Source organism: Varanus komodoensis, unplaced genomic scaffold, assembly GCF_004798865.1.
Source record: "Varanus komodoensis strain SLA01 unplaced genomic scaffold, ASM479886v1 scaffold38, whole genome shotgun sequence".
NCBI classification, from domain to species: domain Eukaryota; kingdom Metazoa; phylum Chordata; class Lepidosauria; order Squamata; family Varanidae; genus Varanus; species Varanus komodoensis.
In genome coordinates this window covers 7460233-7481683 of record NW_025335909.1, presented here as the reverse complement: position 1 = coordinate 7481683, position 21451 = coordinate 7460233, and the positions used below count along the sequence as shown (strand labels likewise).

The window sequence follows — 21451 nt, the reverse complement described above, 5'->3', positions numbered from 1 at the left end:
AAAAGAAAAAGCCATACAGGACCAATGAGTAAAATGTATTCATTAAAAACTCCCTTTTCCTAAAGGAGAAAACCTCCACATTTTTCGCAGCAAGAAGCATGCAATCTATAAAAGCGAAGTATTTTAAAGTCAATCTCTAGTGGGGAAGAGAGTGAAATAGTCTCTCTCATAATCCCTAAGATGCAGTCCTATGCAGGACTACAATTCCCAGCAAGGCTGGCCGGGGCATGCCCAAGGCCATGGGCCTTTCTCCTGAGTAAACATGCACAGGATTGGCCCCTTATCAGCCTTTCCAATGTGGGCCACAGCCAGGGGCAGAGGGCTTTGCCACCCAACATCTTCCGGGGGGCCAAAAGTTTGGAAAATCTACCACAAGCCGCACTGGATATTTTCACAGAAACTGTTGTGGCATCATTGCGGGCTGGCAAGAAGGACGCTGTGGCTGCCCTGAAATCAATCACCGAGTCCATCCCGCTCTCTATAAAGTTTCTGGCCTGGCACCTTTGTCTGGCAAGCACACAACCCTCGTGCCGAGGCAGTTAGACAATAGCCTGGAGCAACTGCTTCGCAAACTCCCATTGGGAGCACATGGAATTGATCCGCTCCCACGGCTGGACAACCATAACCGGACATGTATTCTCACAGGAGTTTATTGAGATGCGAATTGCCAAGAAATTTACTCTCGAACATGGGAGACCGGCACCTTTGCTTGGTGTGTAGAAACATCCTACTCTACAGGGAATACTAAATGCTCCCGTCTCAATGATCTCACATGGCCAATTTGTGTTGCCTTGGGATAGTGATGAGATTTGACCATGGCCCTTTTTCCTTAAATACCTGTGAGTATTTAAGCCTCGGATGTAAGATCAAGCTCCTTGCATTTTAACGTTGTTCTTGTACCAATCGATTAATTCGTCACAAACTAAACTACTGATGCACCTGCAGAACATGCTGAAAATACAGGCAGCGTGTTGAAACACGGTGCAGATGGATAATTTGAGAATCACCAACCCAAAATTGGTTTACCTGCCATGCAGTTGACTCTGTCATTTTGTACTCCCAGTCCCAAAAGACAGAACACTGAATCAAGACCCTGGCAGCTCACCACTGCTTGGCTCACTGCCGAGTCACATTTTGTGCAAACTGATAACTGTAAAATAAATTTGTATGTAGTGGCAATGCAAAAGTTTAGAGCAAGGCCCACACCGTCTGGTGCAGCACTCTGTTTAGGTGACCAGTTTTCATGAAAGGTATTCAAGATCTGTCATTCATAAAATGATGGCCTATATGAATGTTCTAGGCATAATCTTTGGCTGTAAACAAACAAAAGCATGGTCTTTTAAGTTCTACAACTCTGCTTTTCCCATAACTACAGAAATGTCAGAGGCTGACTGGCGGAAGGCACTCAAAGCTACTGGGGAAGAGCGAGGGACAAGCACTGTTGCTAACGACACAGCTAGGTCAGCGCTGAAAGGAAGTTCCATGGCCAACATACACAGAGGCAGGAGGACATTTTGGACGGCTGGGTTGTTGTTCCATGTGAACAAGCCAAAGATGTTGCTGAAATGAAGTATGAAAAACCAGGATTGGTTTTGGTTTGAAGTACTCAAAGCAAATCCCTGGGCGTAGACCTCTTTAATCCTAAGTGTCTGCCTTTTGTACCAGCTTGAACCATCTCAGGGTTCTAATCATCATATTCATAAGCATCATTAGATCCTGTAAGCCTAACATCTAAAGGTCTTACCAACAATTCGTACTGCCTTCAGAATATGTCTTCCATTGTGATCTTAATGTATTCAGTACCAATCTGCTCTCAGATCAGGTGAGAAATGATACAAAATGAGTTGGGAGACTGGCTCCAGAATCAATTTACTCTAGACCAACCTGGAATTATTTTTTGACATTCAGATACTCTGGTTGATACTCTGCCAGGCAAGCTGCAATTGCATTGCATTAACCACCCACTGCCCCAACTATTTCTAAAAGGACTTCAGGGTAAACAAGGCAGTTACACCAAATAAGGGGAAAAAACTGGGAACCATGAGAAGTTATACAGACTTCGATGACAAAACAATGTTTACGGGTTCATTTGGGCCTTCTGCCTCTGCTGGAACTGGGTCAGGAACAGGCAACCCAAGAATATCCTTCGTGAAATGTGCAGCCGTAATTTCCTCTGGAATTTCTGCTTCAATAAAGGCATCTGCACCTGGATGGGGAGTTGGGGAGGGGGAGTCAAAGTCAATGATAGCAGAACTCAGTAGACTATGGGAACAACAATGCCTGGAATGGGGCCTCTGCAAAGGCACTAGTTGTCCTGACTGGAACAGGGATGTGCTGAGCAAAGCCACGCCTTCCCAGTCCAAGGCAGCCCGGGACCACCTGCTAGACGAGCGTGGAGGGGACGCACCACGTGTAGGAGGGCAGGCGGTGCCCATCAGCCGTCCCCACGCTGGCTGGATCCCGGGGCCCACGGAGGGGAAGGCACTTGCTAGCCATCCTGGTCCCGAGTTGGTCAGGGCCTTGGATGTCAACACCAAAACCTAGAGGTTGGCTCAGTTGCTGCAGTTCTTTCCAAGCGGGCGTCCTGCACGCCCAGGTAGGTGTTCCGCTGAGCATCCCCCAATTCTGCGCTTCCCTCGCCGGGCACAGAGGCGGCTCCATGCGGAGCAGGCTGTGCTGATTTGAGGAAGTCCGTACGTAAAAAGGGCAGGGGGGTCTGCCGGCAGCTTTGCCCCGAGTCGCAGGGCCCTCGGGGGGCGGGGGAGCACCACTCTGCGTTCAGCATGGGCCCCTGACCCCGGGGTGCATCTCCTTCCAGGGCTTGCGCACACTCGTGCTTCCCTGGCATTTGGGACTCTTGTCTCTGCGATCGGGCTCGCCCGCTTCGGCACACGGACCATCATGTCATCTCCAGAAAGACTTGGAGGAATCGGCTGGCCAGCCCTACCTTCCTTCTCCGTTCCCTCCCCACCTGCTCGTCACTTGCCCTGATGCTCTTTTCTGTGACACAATGCAGTGCGGGGGGGGGGGAGAGCGAGGGGGCGGTCCGCAGGCTCCCAAAAACCTGGACCAGTACAGCCACCGAGTACCTGTGGGGTCGTAAGCGCCAACCTCCAAGCGCCCTCCCTCGGGATTCAGGCCCAGCAGAGTGGTGAGGTGCTCCGCCAGCTCCTCTTCGGTGAAATGCTCTCCTGTTCCGAGGCAAGAGAAAACAGGCCATGTCCTACCTTTGCCGCTGCGGCACCAGGGCCAGCCGGGCGGCTGCGGGCCAGCGCTGCCCACCTCGGTGCTGCAGCAGCAGCAGCAGCTCCTCCCGGTCCAGGGCCAGCTCGTGGCTCTCGTTCTTGTAGCCCAACACCCGGAAGGCATTTTGGATCTCTCTCGCGGCCAGCCCAAACGCTGGGCGATGATTGACGTACAGTTTGATGAAGTCGCCTAAATTGATGTGGGTCACTTGCTTTCCGGTGTCCAGATATTCGCTGAACTTGACCTCGTTTAACATGTCTTCTATCTGAAAGGAATGAAACTGTACTGTCAGGAGCGGAGCTGCTGGGGCCGCTGGAAAGGGCTGACAACCTGCCCTGGTTCTCTGAAGGCAACGGTCCCGTCCGTGCGGCACAGGAGCCGCTGGGCTACCCAACCCCTGGGCTCTCGAGGATGGGCTGCCAAGGGCAGGCTGGTGGCCTTTTCCTTCCACTTCTGCTCAGCAACAGGCCATGGGTGACCCGATGGGCCGCTCGCTGCTGAACAAGCCCGTGATCCAGACTCAGACGACATGCTAAGCAACCTGTGCAGGAGCCGGTCCCAGGTTGGCCAGAAAAGCGGAAGTGGCAGGTGTGGTGCAGGCAGCAGGTTTGTGCTCTCCTGCTCGTACCTGATAGCTTTGCCCCTGCGTGTCTGGCCAGGGAGTGCGTGGTGTGCCCACCACCCGTTCGCATCGTCTCCCTTGGGGTCCACCGAGGGACCACCGCCCCAAGGGGGAGCATAAAGCACGTGAAGGAGGCTGCTTTCTTTGTTCGCGGGCTTGTCACCCGTTTGGAGGGAAGGATGAGCAAACAGGCAGCAAGCAAAAGCTGCAGCAACGCCAGGAGCATCTTGGGAGGGGCCCCTGCAGGCATGCAGACCTTAGCAGGTGCCCAGCAATACCTGCTCTTGATGCTGGCCCCAGAAGCGTCCTCGCCCGGAAGTGTGATCTTTAGAAACGCAGGGGAGGATGCTAAAAGATGAACTGCGACTCGAGCAAGTTGCTCTGGCACAGTGTGGAAAGGGTACCTCTCCCCCTCCCACCCAAAGCAAGGCAAATGTCAGTACGGGGCAGCGAGGGTACTTCCTGCCCAGGAACGAGGGAGAAGCGTGGTCGGAGAGCATAACCCAGGGGACCAGGGCTCTTTGCGGCTCCCACTACAGTCTGAAAGATTCAGAGGGTGCTTTTTGTGGGGAGCGGGGAGGTCTGCCTCCCAAAAGCATTTTCCAGGGACGTGACAGAAGGAAAGAGACGGCCGTAAACATCAGAAAGGGGGAAATGAATGGTGGTCTTTGCATGCCTTCCGGCTGCTTTGTGAAAGTGGGGCAGCTGCGGCACTGATCTCATTGTGTCTCCCTGCTTCTGCTCAGTGGAGGGAACTGGGCCATGAATCTGCCCTGCCACACTGCAGTGAGCAGGGGAACTGGGCGCCGTGTCCGGTCACCCTTGAAGAACTTTTTTCGGCGCTTCTGCTGCTCTCTCTCTCTCACACACACACACACGCATTGCAAAAGGAGGAAACTGCATTAGCTCAGTCATCGCTAGCGCTTCCTGCGATTCGGAAAGACAAGGCCAAATTCTGCTGGGAGGGGTAGTCTCACCCCACACCCTCGACCGCTCTGCCCCTCCCTCTCACACACCACACGGTCACCTCTGCTACCGGGACCTCAGGTGTGGAAACACGGGAGAAAACCAGCGAGCGAGCAAGCTTTCTTCGGGTCTCCCTGGAGACGCCTCCTTTCAAATGCGGGGCTGCCTGTGTGAGTCTTGCTGGCGTTTTAAAGTTTCATGAGCCAAACGGCACAGTGCATCACCCACCCTTTTTGAAAAGCGTGCTGAAGCCGGCCACGTTTATTCTGAGGAAAAAGCAGAGGCAAATCGCTCGGCCAAGGCAGTGTTTATCTAAGGAATTTCAACCCCCTTTCGGGGCAGGCTGCCCTCACGGGGCCCTCTGTGCCACTTTCCTGCCAGGAATCATCCCCCTTCCCTTGCTATTCGCAGTAAACAGCATTGCCGGTGGCAAAGAGCTGGCACCGTGCTGGTGGTAAAGGATCTGGGGCAGAAAACTGGCACGGGGACCTCACCCGGAGAGTGTTCTGACGAGGGCCGTGCCGCTACATTTCCTTCAAAGCAAAACAGGTAACCGTTGCTGTGCATCGCTTGGTGCCTGCAACATGCGCGACGGCAGCTTGCGGCGTTCGTGCCCTTCGGCCATCCGGGTTGACCAGTGGCAGCACTAGGGCAGGTCCCACCAGGGAAGGAGGCCTGGATCTTTCCCTTGGAGCCCCAGACCCCCGGGGGGCCACCTGCTCAACACTCCATCCTGCATCTATGGATTGCTGGAACAAAGGCATGATGCTCGCCAATCGAACCCCCCCAAATTATCTGGCTCCTAGCCCACATGTGCGCCACCTCCTGCTACAACCCCCCCCCAGCTTTTTTCTGAAATCAAATGGCCTCTCTCCTGCCTATTTGTCTGTTTCTTTACATACTGTGGTTTCCTTCAGAGACAGGGCTCTTTAAAGATGCACACAGAGAGGCTTTAAAGAATGTATAAAAGGACATCGACAGAAAGGGAGAAAGACAAATCTGTAGAATTTGGTTCAAGCTGTAAAGTTTCCCCAACGAAACTGACCTGCTCTTCCGAGGGGTAAAACCCCATTGCCTGCATGACAAAGGGCACTTGTTCCAAGGGGATGTGTGTGGACACCTTCCGGGGCTCCATGGTGTCAATGCCTTGGTGACACAGCTGGGCATAGTAAAAATAGTCTTCTAGCTCCTGGAAGGACAGTCAGCAGACAGAAAAGGGGCCTTGAGTTCTGGAGCACGGAACACGAAAGAGCGAGCAAACTGGACCGTTGCACAAATGGAAGGCCCGATCTGGGAGAAAAATCCGTCGACTCGCAGAATTCCCCAGCCAAGCTGAATGGGAAATGCTGGGAGTTGTAGGGGGGTTTTTAACCTTCCTAAAACTGCCTAGGATTGTCCCTTGTTCTGGGATAAGTTCTCCTGGACTCGCCCTGCTGCTTCGTGGCACGGCGTGTTAGCCTCCACCTGGCAGCAAGCCTACCCACACATGGCGGGCGGGCGCACAGAGAGAGCTGGAAAGCGAGGACAGACGGACAGACAGCAAGGGCGGCTTCAGGGCACAGAACAGAGCCCTGCAGGGTCCTGCAGCTCTGGCAACGGCAGCCGATGCACAATGTGCTGGTGTCCCGTTTACGAAATGCCGTGCCAGAAGCGGTAGCCGGGCGTGAAGGCTTAAGGACATTTTTAATTATTGCCTGGACATTTCCTGTTTTTATATATTTGTATTGTTATTTATTTGTTGGAAGCCGCCCGGAGGCTTATGCGAATGGGGCGGCATACAAGAATCCCAAATAAATAAATAATAAATAAATAAAATTTTGCGGCACAGCAAGCTGCATTCCGAATGTAGGCTTGGACAGGGCTGGCGAGAGGACCTGGTGGTTCCTCATGCAGGGGGCCGCTCTGAGACCGTTTCACCTGGATGAGGTGGACGTCTCGCATCCTCTCCTGCTGCTCCTGGCCCTCGGGAGGCATCCAGCACTGACAGCCACGGCAGAACACAAGTCGCTCACCGGGCCGCCTGCAGGGAGCATACCGCTCCAGCGTCCGGGTCAAGCCAGCCCAAGGGCGGTCCAGAACACTTCGGAAAACAGGCCTCCCTCCTTGTTTCCCAGGTCAAGGCAAAGTCTAGCGTTTCACCTTTAAAGGACTCCAGAGTCCAGGCCACACCAGAGCATCTAAAGGGCTTCCTCCCGCGTGAATCAGATGTTTTTCAGAGCCCCTCTCTGGCAACCAGAGAGGACCTTCTCTGTGGTGGCACCCCAAATTCTTGCTGGACAGCTTCATCGAGCGCCATCTCTGGGTTATTTATTTATATTTATACCCCCCTGCTTTTCCCTTCAAGGAACCTGAGGCAGCTTGCACACGCCTGCCCCTCCTCTCAACCTTATCTTCACAACAACCCTGTGAGGTAGATGAGGCTAAGAGGCTGGGACCAGCCCAACGCCACCCAGGGAGCTTCACTTCTCAGGCAAGGCGAGGTCTAAGGTCGCACCTGTTCCCCTGCTTTTAAACTGTGCCCCTGCTCTTTTGTTATTTTTAGCTGCTGCTTTTAATCGGATCTTTTTATCCCGGTGTTTTATCATTCTTGGGAGATTATTTTATTGCTTTGATGACCTGTAAGCCGTCTTGGGGGCATTCGCACTGAAAGGCAGGCCAGAAAGAATCAAAATAAGTAAGCAACACAATCTTGGAATACCCTGAAGAACTCGCCCGTCCTGCCACCTTCCAGAAGATTGTAGAATGGGGTCAAATCTTCACCACCCAGAAAGACAGCGGCTTCCAGAGCGCTGGGGAAGGAACGGCACGTTCAGCTCTCCTGGAAAGAGGAGGATGCCCTTTCCCACCCTGCCAACAGCTCTTCTAAAAGTTAAATTTAATCTGAGCATCAAGAGGTGCGATTCAAGAGAAGGAGCCCAAATGCTGTACTAAGTCTCTCCAGCTGCAGCGCTTTAGCATCTGGTAGAAGCCCTTTTACCCAGGCACAAGGTGGCAAACCTTGGAAGATCGAGAGCTTGTCACGATGGTTCCCACGGCCCCACCCCCGAGGAGCATCCCAAAATTCAGGCAGATCTCATCACCAAATCAGTTCTAGCATTTTCCATGCCCATCAGGAGCAGATCTCCAGTTAAACGAATGTATTGTCATTGCTCATTTATTCAACTACCCTGAATACTTTGCATTACGACCAGGAGCTATATTTAATTATTGGGAAAAGTCATCCCGCTCCGACTGAACTGTCTCTTGCTCTCCGAGGAGGGGGACTGTCAGGGGCTGCCCTTTCGTGCTGGGCCAAGCGGGCCTCTCCTTGCCCACGTGGGCCTTGTGTCCTCGTCCTGGGAGGTTTCTGCAGGCTCCTTGCAGATGCTCAGTCCAGGGAATGGAGGGGCCTTTTCTGCGGCGTCTAAAGACGGCTGCCTTTTTAAAAAGCCACAGGTAAACGCCGCCACCGCGGCGGCAGCAGCACCTTGAGTATCTCTCCTCACTTCACACGCAAAACAGAGCAGAAGGTGCAGCCGGCACAATTCCATCCAGAACAAGACCGGGCCTCGCACAATCCAAACTCCCGAGGCTTTTATCTATAATTAAGTTACGCTCGGACATTAAATATTCTGGAGGCATGGGAGATGCCAGAGGCAGCAGAAAAGCGCTAATTAGCTCATAAAACGCCTTCCCCCATAAACAAATTACAGAGGCATTCAGCAGTGCCTGGGCCCCAGCCAGTAATGATAAAACGGGAACATTTATATTCTACCGTCTTCGTTTAATTTTTGCTCAGGCCGAGCCTCCAACGGAGAAAGGCTCACATCCTGGGCATGTTTAGGCAAAAACGGGACTACAGTGCCACACATATCCCAGCCAGCTCAGCACGGCGTGGGGCTTTAAGCCACACTGTGGGGTGGGGGGAGCCCTACTGAAGCCCACCGGAGGGCCCGGCCAGTCAATGACGAAGCAGAACCTCCGGGACTGGGCTGCAGCTGGCTGGTCAAGCCCTCTCCTCACCCCTGGCAGGACTCGGTCCCACAGTGCCGTTTTCCCGGCCCCCACAAGGCCACCAAGGTGGCTTCTCCTAAGGTGCCCAGGGAGCGGTCCTTTCTGCGAGCACAAGGCCGCCGCCATCTTGGAACTCAGCCTGGCCGGCAACCCTCTTCCCGGCATGCAAAAGAGGAGGAGACGCTGCCAGTTTGGACTCACTCTAAATTGACGTCCCATTTCATCACGGTCAGGTCCTCGCCGCCCGCCGTGAAGAGGTGGCGCCCGTCGTAGGAGCAGGCGAGGTTGGAGACACCTGCTGGGTGGCAAATGAAAGCCGAGGACTTGTGCGGGTTCCCGTCAACGGGCAAGATCTGGAGGCCAACCTAGGGAGAAGCGCAGAGCACGTGACGCCGGGGTCTCTGCGCAGCATGCCAGGCGACCTGGGTGCCTGCCTGGGAGCTGGGCTGCGGCGCCCTCAGGGCCCCAGGCTGCTCTGAGCTCTTCTCCCGTCCCAGTTCCAAAGGCTCCCCAATTTTCTGGGTGGGTCAAGCACAGAACCGCCTGCCTGCCCGAAGTTGAGACGGGAATCGGTTACTGAAGGCACCCGGGGAACCGTGACCTGCCTTATCTTTCGTGATGTAGGCCAAATACCGACTCTGCAGATCATCCTCCTCCGTGGCTGGCAGAACCAGGATCTTCTCGAGGGGAGAGCCGTAGGTTGGTCCCAGAACAGTCTTCCTGCCATAAAATCATCAAGAAGAGCAACACCTGCTATTTCTATTACTGTTTTCGTTTCCACACCACGCAATAGCCAAAGCGCTCTGGTGGTTCCACACAATTCACACACACGGGTACAATAATAAAATAGAGGACCACGAGGGTAGAAATAGGTGACGAGCACTCAGTCACCTGGCTCTTAACTGCTTCACCCACAGGTGGCCCCCAAGGGCTGGGGGAAGATCGTGGGTCCTCTACTGGTCAGTTCTGGTAGACAAAGATTGTGCACCACCTGCAGTAGCTCCCCGGTTCTCTCGGGAGCCGTCCTTGCCAGACATTCACGTCTCCAAACCCGTTTTTCTGGAGTCGACCCGGATTACTCAATCAACCAAATTAAACAAAACAAAAACCCCCAAAAGGGTGGTGAAGGGTGGTGGGACCCTCACCGGCAACAGAAATGTGAAGCCTGAGCCGTTGAGGGAGAGGGTGGGCACATCCAGGTTTAGCTCACCCGTTCCAGACCTGGTGATCCCCGGATCTCCCAGCATCCCCGAGACAGCTGGGGCCGATGGGAGTCAAAGTCCAAAACGCTGGACAAGCATCATGTTGGGGAAGGCTGGTCTTCTGGGGGCCGAGCCGGAAGGGCCCAGCTCTGGGTTCCCCACGGAAGCTTTGGTCAGATGGGAAGTCAGACGCGGGGGCGGCATTTGCCCATCCTGGGCTGAAAACGCAGCGAGGCACAGGAAGGACCTGCTGCCTTGGCCAGAAGGCGCCTTCTGGAGCTCAGGAGGAGGGGAACGCAATGCCGCCGGGGCTTCACAGGGCTGGGAAGGCGAGCCTGAGCCCGGGGGAGCCCACTGACCACAGCGGTCCATGGCAGCACAGGGATGCGCCAGGATTTTGCCTCTGTTTGCAAATCGAGCAGTGGTGGTCTCCTTCTCCAGAACAACCGTGAGCCGAAGCACTTTGAGAAATGTTTCATCATAGGAAATGCAAGGGGCTTTTTTGAAAAGGTGTGCTTTGAAATGTGCAGTTTTAATGAACGGGGTGTTTTCATGCTTTAGTGAACGGGAGGAAACGCTCCAGCACACACACTTTCCCTGCTTCAAACGCTTAGTCTGCTTGCTCCAGTGAGCAGAACAGGAGTGAGCCAAAGTGAGCCTCGGGATAAATTTGGGAGAGCTCAAAATGGCTGGTTCAAGGCTGCGAGGGCTCGCGTCGTCTTGGACCGTGGGTGCCGGGGACTGGCGTTCCTGAAACACACACAGCTCCTGACGAGGGGAGTGGACCGGGTGAATTCCAGAACAGAACGTGCCCGCTGAAGAAAACAAGCCAGACCGTTCCCAGGGTACCTGCACAAATTTGTAGTCACGTTATAAAGCTTCATTTTGTAGTGATCGTTGGCCGTGAGGAAAAAATACTCCTTCGTGAGAGGCGGGTACCAGGCGATGCACTTGGGGATGGCGCTCTGCTCGATGCGGTCCCTCCGGAGCACCACCAGCTCGTCTTGGACGCTGTGGGGCAGGTCGTACTCCACCTGGAGACAAAGGGGTGCCGAGTCGGTCCCACGTGGCTAGTTCCCCCAGGTGCTCCTTCGCTTGGTGTCTCTGCCGCGGGAGGGGCCTCACGTGCCCCCCCCCCACTGAGCCCCGGCGGGCTCAAGCCCCTCACCGGGAGCTCCTCCTCTGCAGCAGGACAGGCCGCTCTCTCGGGGGCGATTTTGGGAGTCGCAGTCCCACACAGCTGGGCGAAGAGGGGGGGCAAGGCTGCCCCGGACAGGAAGCACAGCGGCAGAGCCTCAGGCGGGAGTCCAGTTGAGCCCCCCAGAGCGCCTTCAAACGCCATGCCAGGCCCTGCCCTCTGGCCTCAGTCCCCTTCCCAGGGTGGCTTCCCGACAGCGCTGCAGTCCTTGCCCCCACGGACTGCCTCTCCGGAGGCTCTGCTCCCGGCAGGAAGGCGCTTGCAGCAAAAACCCGCTCGCCCCTTCGGAGGTCGGGCCCTCGGCTCCGGTCCCAGTTGGGCTGAGCCACGTTTCCTGCCCGCAGAAAGGGCTCACAGGTGCTCGGGCGGCTCTGCCCACCTGGGCTTTGGCCGCCTCCCTGTGCAGGCTGCTGGGGCTTCCGAGCAGCGGCGACGGACACCTCCTTGCCCCGTCCCGGCTCCCCCGCTGCCCCGTTCTGTTCTCTGGCCTGACGCCCAGCCCCTGGCCCCTGCTGGCCCAGGGCCGGCTCCAGCACTTCTCCAGACCAGTGCCCACGTCGCCTGGTAACCAGAGCGCACTGGATCGTGGTGGGACCTACCAGGAGCCGGTCTTCGCCGAGACTTAAGAGCCGGGGCTCGTTGCTGTCCAGATGAACCCCAAAAAGGATGGTGCGGATCGGCTTGCAGTGAGCGTGCAGAGCTGCCAGGCGCTCCCAGACTTTCTCCTCACCTGCAGCGACTCTTTTGAAAAGGGTCACCGAAACGTTTTCATCCTGGAAAGCGACACCAATATAAGCAGAGGGAGCGCTGGGGTTTCATCTGTGCATTTTTGCCTTCCCACGTGCGGGAGTGGTAGCGCTCTGCACCAGGACGATGGGAGTGTGCACCAGGACGATGGGAGTGGGCAGAGCTCTGTAGCGGAGCTACTGCTTGGCCTGAAGGAGGTCCTGGGTTCCGTCCCGGAGAACACGGCAGACTCCTGCCCGGGGCCTGAAGGCTGCGGTTGCCGGTCAGCGCTGCCAGTGCTGGGTCAATGGGCCAGGGGCTCAAGAGCAAGAAGCGGCAACTTCCGCACGGTACGGAGTTGGGCTGCGGGGAAGGGAGGGGAGGGACTCACTGCACTGGCGAGGTACTGGGAGTCGTGGGAGAAGCTAAGGAGCGTGACAGCACCGCTTGAGCCCTGGAAGGGCTCTGGGCAGTCGTCTTCCAGAGAGACAGAATCGAGGATGCAGACGCTCCCGTCGCCGAAGCCGGCTGCCAGCAAGGATCCTAGAAGGCACGTGGGAGAACCGTTCTCTCTGCAGGGCCGGATTTCCAGCCACGCTGCCACGTCGAGTTGCAAGCAGAAGCAGAAGCAGAAGCGTGCTTCCACGTGGCGCCACGCCAGCCACGCGTGTTCCCATAGGAAAGAGCCTTCAAGTGGCCACTGAAAAGCAATTCCTGCCCAGCAGCTTTCCAAGTGAAGCCTTCCTTGTGGCTCCGCCTCTAACTAGGCCTGCTGGTTTTGGAGCCGTGTCTGTCTGGGACCCAGAATCAAATCAGGGCTCTTGCCCAGGTGCGTTTGTCCTTCCCTAAGCGCCTGGACAAGGACCACGGCAATGCACAGCTCAGGGGCCATTTCCTTGGCGTGGTTCTCAGGGAGGCTTCAACGGGGCCAGAAGCCCTGATGAAGCCCAGACAGCTCCAAAACCAGCAGGCCCGGGCAATTGCTCTTGCGCCCATATGCAGCTCGCTCGGCTTCTTGTAATTAACTGTGGCAAAGCTGTGATGAGAATTCAGCACTCTGCACATCCAAGCAGGAATCAGAACCTCTGTCACAGCTCCAGGGCTGTGCTCAGCTCTGAGAAAGGGGCTGGGGCTGAAGCCGGCTGAGGTCAGGTGAAACATACCCAAAGCAATGGCGTATTCCGAGCTGAAGCTCTTACACACCCAGCCACAAAGCCTTGGAATGGAGGATAACCGCACAAAAGCCAGGAAACCGCTGAACGACTGACGATCGGGGAAAGAGTGTGGCGCTCCAGGGGTCGCAAGCGGGATGGATTTGCCCCTCGGCGTCCCACCCCTGCCGTCACAGATCCGGGCCCCGCAGAAAGCAACCATTACCCAAACTGAACCCCGCGAAGGGATGATGGATTGTACCGTCGTGGTTGTAACAGAGGCTCCGGAGACACGCTCCCTTGAAGATGCGGCTGACAAGGTATCTGTTGAGCTGGTGGTTCCAGACTTTGAGGAGGCCGCAGTGGCTCCCTTTGGCCACGAGGGGCTTGCTCGGGTGGCAGGCGAGGGCGTGCACGGCCTCCTTGGGCTCCTCCAGGCACTTGCTGATCTTCATCCCCTCCGGCCTGACGTGAACCACCACAGCATCGGTCGTGGCGAGCACAAAATTCCTGCGCCGTGGAAGAGAGACGGGGCAGCTCAAGGCATGTTTTGCCTAGCTCCTTGGCCCAAACAAACATGCTCAGGGATTCTGCTGCATTTTAGTGATCCACACACACACGCAAATACATGTCCAGAGGGATTCAGCGGCACCCGCACAAGGCGGCATTCTTGTCTCCGTGTGGCCGAGTGGGAGAGGTGAGGCCGGCTGAAGCTCAGCTTTGACTTTTCCACCGGAGGCCAAGGTGTTTCCGGGGGCAGCTCCAGGGAATCTGCACTGCTCACACACCCCACCTGCCGAACACGCACCTCTGCCGTTTTAAAAAGGTTCAAGAGTTGCAGCGACGCCTCCGTGAGCCGGAGGTTCCGCTCAGCGCTCACCTGACAATGAAGGGGTGGCCAGTCAAGGTGCAGGAAGTGGGATACTTGGTGATGTCCGTGGGACATGCCGGCTTCTTGGAGAAGGAGATGGACTGGATGGGCCCCAGTTTGAACTGGCTGTACCAGTGCAGGAGCTGCAAGTCTCCGTCGTAGAACTTCACGTGGCCTTTGACATCGCAAGTCACAAAATTGCTGGAAAGAAGTATCATTGGTCCTGAAAAATCTGGCATATCGCAAAGTCCAAAAGCAAGGAGCATCCGTTTTCGAAGTGGGGGGGGGGCGTTGGGGCTGCCTTGCAGAAACTCCCGGTCAGAATCTTGTGTGGCGTCTGCCGAGGCACACGCTCCACGGCACCCGAGTGGGTGGAGCAGCCCCACCTGTGGGCTTCCCATGACCTGGCCAAGCCGGGCTCCTCCTATGTTGCCATCGATGGAGCCCTTGGGCAGAAAGCGCCCAGAGCCGCCAGGGCTCTGCGGGGAGAGCGACTGTGCTGCGGGCAGGGCCCCCGGTGCGAAGCAGCATCTCCAGGCCAGACCACAAAAGATCCCATCTGAAACCCCAGACAGCCTGTTCCTGAGTCCGCAGGGCAGCCGGGGAAAGGGTTCGGCTCCGTCTCGGGAGCTCCTGTACGACTGGGACGGGGCACCGAAGGGAAAAGCCCTCTTGAGCATCCGGCCGACTGAATAAGCATTCAGGACCGGGCTCCTCTCCACGTGGGACTAGCAACCCCCTGCCCGGAACACCGGTGAGCCACTGCAGCCAGTGGAAGTTGGGGGCACAGGCTAGAAGAACCGGGGGCCCCTCACTCCGTCCAAGCAGCCGCCCAGAGGCCAGTCACCCTGGCCTACCTCACAGGGCTCCCGGAAGGCCTGCTACTCACTGGTCCGTGACGGCAAGGACGGTGATCCCATCTTTCTGCAAGTGCATGACCTTGACGGCTTTCATGTTGTGTGGTTTCGTGCATGCGGTCCTCTTCTTGGAGGGGGAGCAAACGGCATCCCAGACCACCACCTTCCCATCCAGCGTGCCGGTGATCGCTTGCGTGGAGCTGAAGTGAAACAGGGACTGGCTGAAGAGTCCCACAGCCTTGTTGAATGTCTGCAGGAAGGAAGGAAGGACAGAAGGACGGACGGACAGATGGACAAGGGGAAGAAACCACGACGTTCTCTTTTAGGGTTTTGTGAACTGACCAGACAGGAGCAGAAAAGGGCAGAACTATAAACAATGAAGGACTAAGGGTTGACTCTAATGTCCAGTCGGCATGTAGGCACAGAGATTGGGGGACTCCAACTGCATTTTCTCTCTCTTTATCACTTCCCCGTTTGCATTTCTTTTTAAGGAACTGACAAGCTTCTTATTGTCCTCCATATTTCCAACCTCCTACTTCACACTTTTTCTCCTTGCTGCATAACACACGTCCAGCAGCTGCATATTCGGATAAACTCGGAGCACAATCACACAAATGTCGCACTCCACCTGCCTGGCATCACCTGGACCAAGCAGCAGATGGTGGAAGTAAAGTCCCCATTCTCAGGCCCCGCACACTCTGGCCAGGCTGGCCGAAAGGACCAGGATATGAGGCAAGCGCACGGCCAAGCCACAATTCCAGGCAGCGGCCGTGGGGAAGCTCAACAGCTGCCTCGGTCTGCACAGAGGTATTTTAGAAACCCACGTCATGGTTTCGGCTGCAGCAAGATGGAATGGTGTGCTCCGGAATTGTACACCCAGCGTGGGAGGGCGATCATCTCCCAAGTCCGGAGAACTTCTGTGGGTGCAGACTCACCTTCTCTGTCAGGAGGGGAGCGTGGTAGCTCAAGGTGCTGCAGTCCTAAGGGAAAACAGGAGAAACAAAGAAACATAACATAGGAACACAGAAACAGAGCGAGTCAGAAGGGGCCTCCCAGGCCATCTAGTCTGATCTCCGGCACCAGCCATGTCAAGACGTGTCAAGCAGGGCAGTGCGCAGTGCCAGGAAGGCCTGGGGCTCCAGCGCACGGGGCCAATCGCATGCCAAGGCAGGGGGACCCCAAAAATGGCGTGCTGGTTCTTTCAGGGGCCTCCCTGCGAAAGGGGACGCACGCACCCACCTGGAGAGCAGGGCAGTGGGCGTCAGAGGCAGAGCGATTCTGGGGGAGGCGGCACCTGGGCCAGGCCCAGGCGCTCGGGGGGCTCAGGTGCCACCAAGACCCTCTGGGCCCCTGAACCTTTGCCTGCGCCACGTCAACCGGTCCCAGTCCAGTTGCGGAACAAGCGGTGGCCTTCACATCCTTGACGCAGGCATCGCTGCTGGATGAAGACCAGACGCCTGGTGCCGCCAGGAGCCTTCCGTTCCCACCTACCCACAGGTAGAAGATGACCTGGGTGGTGCTGTTGCTGAGCAGCTCCCTGTGGTCTCGGGGGTTAAACGCGATGTAGCCCTGCAGGAGGGAAAGGCCGCATGGCAAGTCGCTCCCGCCGCGTCCAACACGTGTCGACCCAGAGGGAGTCCCTCTGAGCCATCTGGGGCTTGCTCCCTGCTAGCGGCCTATGGGATGGTGGCCAAAGCAGGATCCGGCCGGCAGGCACCCCTTCTTGCGCAGGCGCCCAGCGCCAGAGGGCGCTTCCTCGGCGTCAGGAGCGCACAGTGTGCTCCCCACCCGGGGGTCCAGTGCCTGCGAAGAGGGGCGGGTGCCAGGCAGTCTGCTGAGAGGCTTGCCCAGGACTTCGCATCACGCGGCCCATTCGGTGGCCCGGGCTTCACCCAGCCTGATCCGCCTCACGGGACGCTTTGACGGCGTGGGGGGTTCTCCCGTTTCCCGTGGCCTGAGGTGGCACCCTCTTTCTGATGCTGAAGCCCTGAGGACTAGAAGCCTGACTTCTCCTCCTTCCTCTTATCTGTCCTAAATTTCCCAAATCTCCGCAGCACCTCTCGTCTCTCAACTGCGGAGAGAAGGACAGCATGCGGCGCTTGCGCAGCCAGCGCACCTCGGAAGCACCCCGACTTTGCTCAGAGCGCCCCTGCGCAGCCTTTCCCAACGGGCAACCCGTGCGTTTCTTCCTCCCCACGCAGCACGCGGACGGGCAAGGCGCCTCACCTGGAAGCCAAACTGCGGCAGGATCTCCACGCTGCAGACGGGGCTCGTCTCAGCTGAGGTCCACCTCCAAATGCAGACTTTCTGATGTAAAGGAGAAAACTCTTTAAGGTGGAGAAGCCACAGGCCCTCCGAGCCTATGAGCGCTTCTGCGTGCCCCACTTCCTCGGCCAGGCCTGCCCCAAAATGCGCCCACCCTTCAGCTCCGGCCTGAGGCAGCCCGGCTCCTCCGGTGGCCAGGCGCTCGCGTTCCGAGCAGGCTCCTTTAGGTGTACCAGCTGGGCTTCTGCCCAGGGCTTTTCACCCCCCACTAGACAAGGCTTCCGAATCTGGGGTCTTTGTGGGATTAAGGCAGACTCCTTCACACGTGCTTTTTCCGGGGGGTTTCTTTCCTATGCCTTGCTCTACGTTTCCTTACACCATCACTTGGTGGGGTTGTGGAAAGGGCACAGACACCAGCGTCTCATTTGACTGCTTCAAAATAATGCCGCACTTCCCTCCATCTGAAGGGAGGACGGAAATAGTTACAAAGAGCAGGGAGGGCCCGGAAAGCTCCTCCAGGCTGCACTGCGTGAGGAATCCAAGGGTGCCAAGCTACCTCATGTGGGAAAGCCGCATCCTGTGCTTCCGCAGCCCTGCTCCAGCCTTCCCAGTCTGGAGACCGCCAGAAAAAGGAGGCGCCCTAATCCTGGGGTGATTCCGTAGCTCATTATGAAGGAAAATGCAAAACCCTTTGCACCTCCTAGTCTCACGAGCATCCATGCTGCAGACCCTGTTCCTCCTCCCCATTGTGAGGAAGACGCACTTCGGGGCAACCGGCACAGCAAACGCAACCTCTACCTGCACTTCTCCGGCCCCGACGGTAGCCAGAAACTTGGCATCGTGGGAAATGGCGATAGCGGCAATGCCTCCCTCCGGGTGGCTGTCAAAGATCGTGTGCACAGGAACCCTGACAGAAAGACAGCTGTGAGCATTACCCCGCACTGCTGGGTCCCTGCAGAAGCAACTCGCGGGGGGCTGGCCCCGATGGTGCCAAGTCAGCCCAGCCAAGGGAGGACGGCCCGGCCCGGGGAGCTCTGCAGGGCTGACGCAAGCCGCCGGGGCTAAAAGCAGCGCTGGGACCCAGGGCGCCTCCCTGTGGCAAGACATGTGCATTGCAGGCTGAACATTTTCACCCGTGCTGTGCAAGGGCCACCGGGACTGATCCCTTGATCCCCCCACAGGAAGCCCGAGAGAGAGCTGCCTTCCGGACAAGGTGCCTGCCTGGGTGGGGATCGTGTGCCCCCATACACCTGGCCCGCCAGCTGCTTCTGACTCGAAGCAGAACAAGAGCTGGCGGAGACGGAAGTTTGCCTCGAGTGCGTTCCTTGGCAGAATCTCCACGTAATTAGTATAACAGACCAGATAGGCAGATATCCATACAGCAAGGAAAGGCTCTAAAGCAGACGTCAGCTGGACTTCAGCTCCCAGAAGTCCCTGCCGGCATGGCCAACGGTCAGGACTGCTGGGAAGGGAAGTCCAAGCACCTGGAGATCAGCCTTCTGCCCACCCTGCGCCTGAAGACGTTGCAGCGTGAGAACGTCGGAGGAGCGTTGCTGGATCTTGCTGGGCCGCAGCTCCATCATCCCTAGCAGTGGCTGGAGCTGATGGGAGCTGGAGTGCCGCCCCACCTTGGGAGTCCACAGCTGTCGTCTGCTCCAGTCCATGGTCAGTCAGCCTGCCAGGCGCTCAAGGGGAGCAGGGCTCCAGCCCCCTTCCCCGGTTGCCTGCCCAGGCCTGGCGGTCAGCGGGACCCCAGCCAGGCGGGCAGCAGCTTTCTTGAGCCGCCGTGGCTCCTGGAGAAGGACAGTGGCCCACCCCACGGGTCGGCCTCTCCTCGCGTGGGCCTTGCCCAGGGGAGAAGAAAGCAAAGCCACGCTGCCACGTACGCCGTGTAGCTGTCCCAAACGATCACCAAGCTCTCGCGACCCCGGTCAGCCGTGGCGATCCACCTCCGGTCGTCGCTCATGCAGATGCACGAGATGCAGCTCGTGTGTCCCTGGGGAGGCAGAAGAACCTGCCAGGGCCGCCCCAGGCGTGGCGAGGCGGCGGCGGGCGGCTCTGCCCTGCAGGCCTGCGAACGCCCGCCGTTTTAAATGGCGGTTTACTTTTTTGTTTGCAACACAAATTGGGGTGGGGGGCACACACATCTTGGCTACAGGCCCAGTGAGCGACGAGTGTGGAGTTGTTGCCCCACAGAGAAACCTCCCACCGGGCTGCACGCATCGTCACGAAGGAGCCCTCCTCCCTCCACAGCGTGGAGGGGCACACACGGCCCTGCAGGTAGAGGGACAGCACATTCCTGGCCTTTGGCTCTGCCAGCTGTGGCTGATGGGAGTTGCAGCCCGGCTGTGCATGGAGGCGACATGTTCCCCAGCCTTGCTTTGCGGGGTGGCCCTGCGCTGCCTGCTTGGAGCACCACTCTGGCTGCCCTGAGACTGAGCGGAGCGCTCACGAGCCCCTTGAGGGAAGTCGGCCTTACCTGCAGCAGGTACTGCCTGCACCTGGGCACGTCATGGATTACAGCCGTGTGAGCCGAGACGTACAGAATCACTCGGAGGTCCTCATCCAGCAGGTTGAAAACAGGCAGCTTGTTGTTGTAGCCAAAGACCCAGGACAAACTCTGTGAGACGAGAAGGCTCTAATTTCAGGGCCGCTTGACATTTCAGCAAACACGGCACAAGAGAAACGCCACATGGCGCCACAAGGGAAGGCCTGTGAACTCCAGGGGCTTATGAGTGAGTGAGGAGACAAGAGCAGAGCCACGGTGTGCTCTCTTCCCCCCTAGTCTTGGGAGGGGGGCAGGTACAATAGACTGGGGGGAAACTGATCTGCCTAACGCTCTGGCTTCTCAGTTTTCATCACCTTCAAGCTGCACTGAAGTCAGCAACCTGCACAAGTTCCCTTCTCTTGCACAGTATTTGTGCAAATTCTCACAACCCATGCAAGCTGGGGTGAGGAGGGTTATAGGGCTTCCCTACTCAAAGTGCTGGTGGTGCCCCGTGAATCCCCACTCACAGGAGCTTGTGGGAACATGACCTGGCAGTGTTGCTCTGCAGGTTTTGCAGCCACCTCTGGCTTTTTTAGAGCAAGGAAAGGAACATATTTTCCTGATCTTGCGATTAAATTGCTGCGAGAGGCCCGTGTATTCTGCTGTACTATCTTGCCATTGTGTGATCCTTGTGCCTTCCAGACACGTTTGGACTGCAAACACCCAGAATTCCCAGTCAGTGGCCCTGCTGGATGGGAATGCTGGGAGTCGCAGTCCAAATGCCTCTGAAGGTCAGCAGGTCGGAGAAGGTTGGTGTAACGGAATATACAGAAAAGCACGAAAGAAAATCTTTTGGAAAAGAAACACACAGGAAACGTGCTCTTAAGCCCCCAAGGAAACGGGCGCAGAACCTGCCGTAAAGCAACAGGCTGAAACCTCATGTAGAGGAGCCTGTGACCCGACGTGTACGGTCAGCGCAGTAGAGAAAGGGGTCTCTCGCGCGCGTGTGTGTGTGGGGGGGTCCACCGCCCCCCTCCCTGAGTCACCTCGTCCTCCGCAGAGCCAACTCACCAGCGGGTGTGCCGAGAGAGGCCTGCTGTCCTCCTCCAGCATCATCCCCGGGACGGCGGATGCGACTACCGAGGCTCCCCCCACCGCGGCAGGCGCTCTCCGGGGGGCGGCCTGCGGCTGGGACGGCGCGCTCTCTCGCCGCACGCCTGTCTCTTCCCTGGCGCTGGACGGGCTGCCTCGGCCACCCTGGCTAGGGCAGGTGCTGGCCCCCTGCAGGGAGACAAGGTCCCTCCGGCTCTCCCCGCTGGCCGCATCCTCTCTGCTCCCAGAAGGACGGCCTTCCCCGGGACGCGCGGGCGCTCCTGCTCGGGGCGGCTCGCTTCCTCCGCTTGCGGGTCGGGCGTCGTCCTGCCCCTGGGGCTCGTGGGCTTTGTCTTCCGGGGCCTGGGTCCCGTTCCCCACCTCTAAGGCCAGTTCCGTCGCGGTGCCCTTCGAGAGAAAGGAAAACCTCCGAGTGACACTCAAGCCGTGATCCGGGGCAGCCCTGCTTTGCTCAGCTTCCCTAAGTTTCCTTCCGAATCGGTGCACACAGTCCTGAGGACTAGAAACACGATGCTGCATCACGCCAATTGGAAGAGAAAGCTGAGCATCTGAGCGGCTCGCCCGGGCCCCATGGCCAGACAGGCCTGCACAGCCGGCCCCTCCGCGGCCCGAAGCAGCAAGCGCCCCGGGCGCTCAACTCACGGCGGCGGGCGGGCGGCGGGCGGCGTCCTCGGCGGCTGCGGGGCCCGGGGAAGCGCTGCCCTGCGCCGGGAGCGACTCCTGCCGCGGCGGCGCGCCTGCGTCCCGAGCCGC

The 21451-nt window shown here is 57.6% G+C and overlaps 1 protein-coding gene across 1 annotated transcript; it reads right to left on the bottom strand.

Moving 5' to 3' along the window:
- Positions 1-1840: 1840 nt before the first annotated feature.
- Positions 1841-21217, bottom strand: CFAP251 (cilia and flagella associated protein 251). Its single transcript, XM_044440948.1, has 20 exons — positions 20657-21217; positions 19577-19717; positions 18984-19093; positions 17896-18004; positions 17059-17139; positions 16324-16401; positions 15768-15812; positions 14865-15082; positions 13985-14176; positions 13367-13614; positions 12345-12496; positions 11827-12000; positions 10879-11063; positions 9433-9547; positions 9029-9192; positions 7533-7623; positions 5880-6023; positions 3283-3511; positions 3090-3191; positions 1841-2206 (listed from the first exon to the last, which is right to left on the bottom strand). Exons 1-20 carry the CDS (start codon positions 21215-21217, stop codon positions 2049-2051), a joined length of 3297 nt encoding a protein of 1098 aa, XP_044296883.1. The 3' UTR covers positions 1841-2048.
- Positions 21218-21451: the final 234 nt, after the last annotated feature.

Bases quoted from the DNA above. Each gene is read 5' to 3' on its own strand.
- CFAP251 (XM_044440948.1), bottom strand. From the start codon at position 21,217: ATGCAGCATCGTGTTTCTAGTCCTCAGGACTGTGTGCACCGATTCGGA. The intron at 7,624-9,028 runs GTGAGTCCAAAC...TTCCTTCCCCAG, and splicing joins AAATGGGACGTCAATTTAGA to CGCTCTGGAAGCCGCTGTCT. The intron at 6,024-7,532 runs GTATTCCAAGAT...CTGTCCTTCCAG, and splicing joins GGACGGGCGAGTTCTTCAGG to GAGCTAGAAGACTATTTTTA.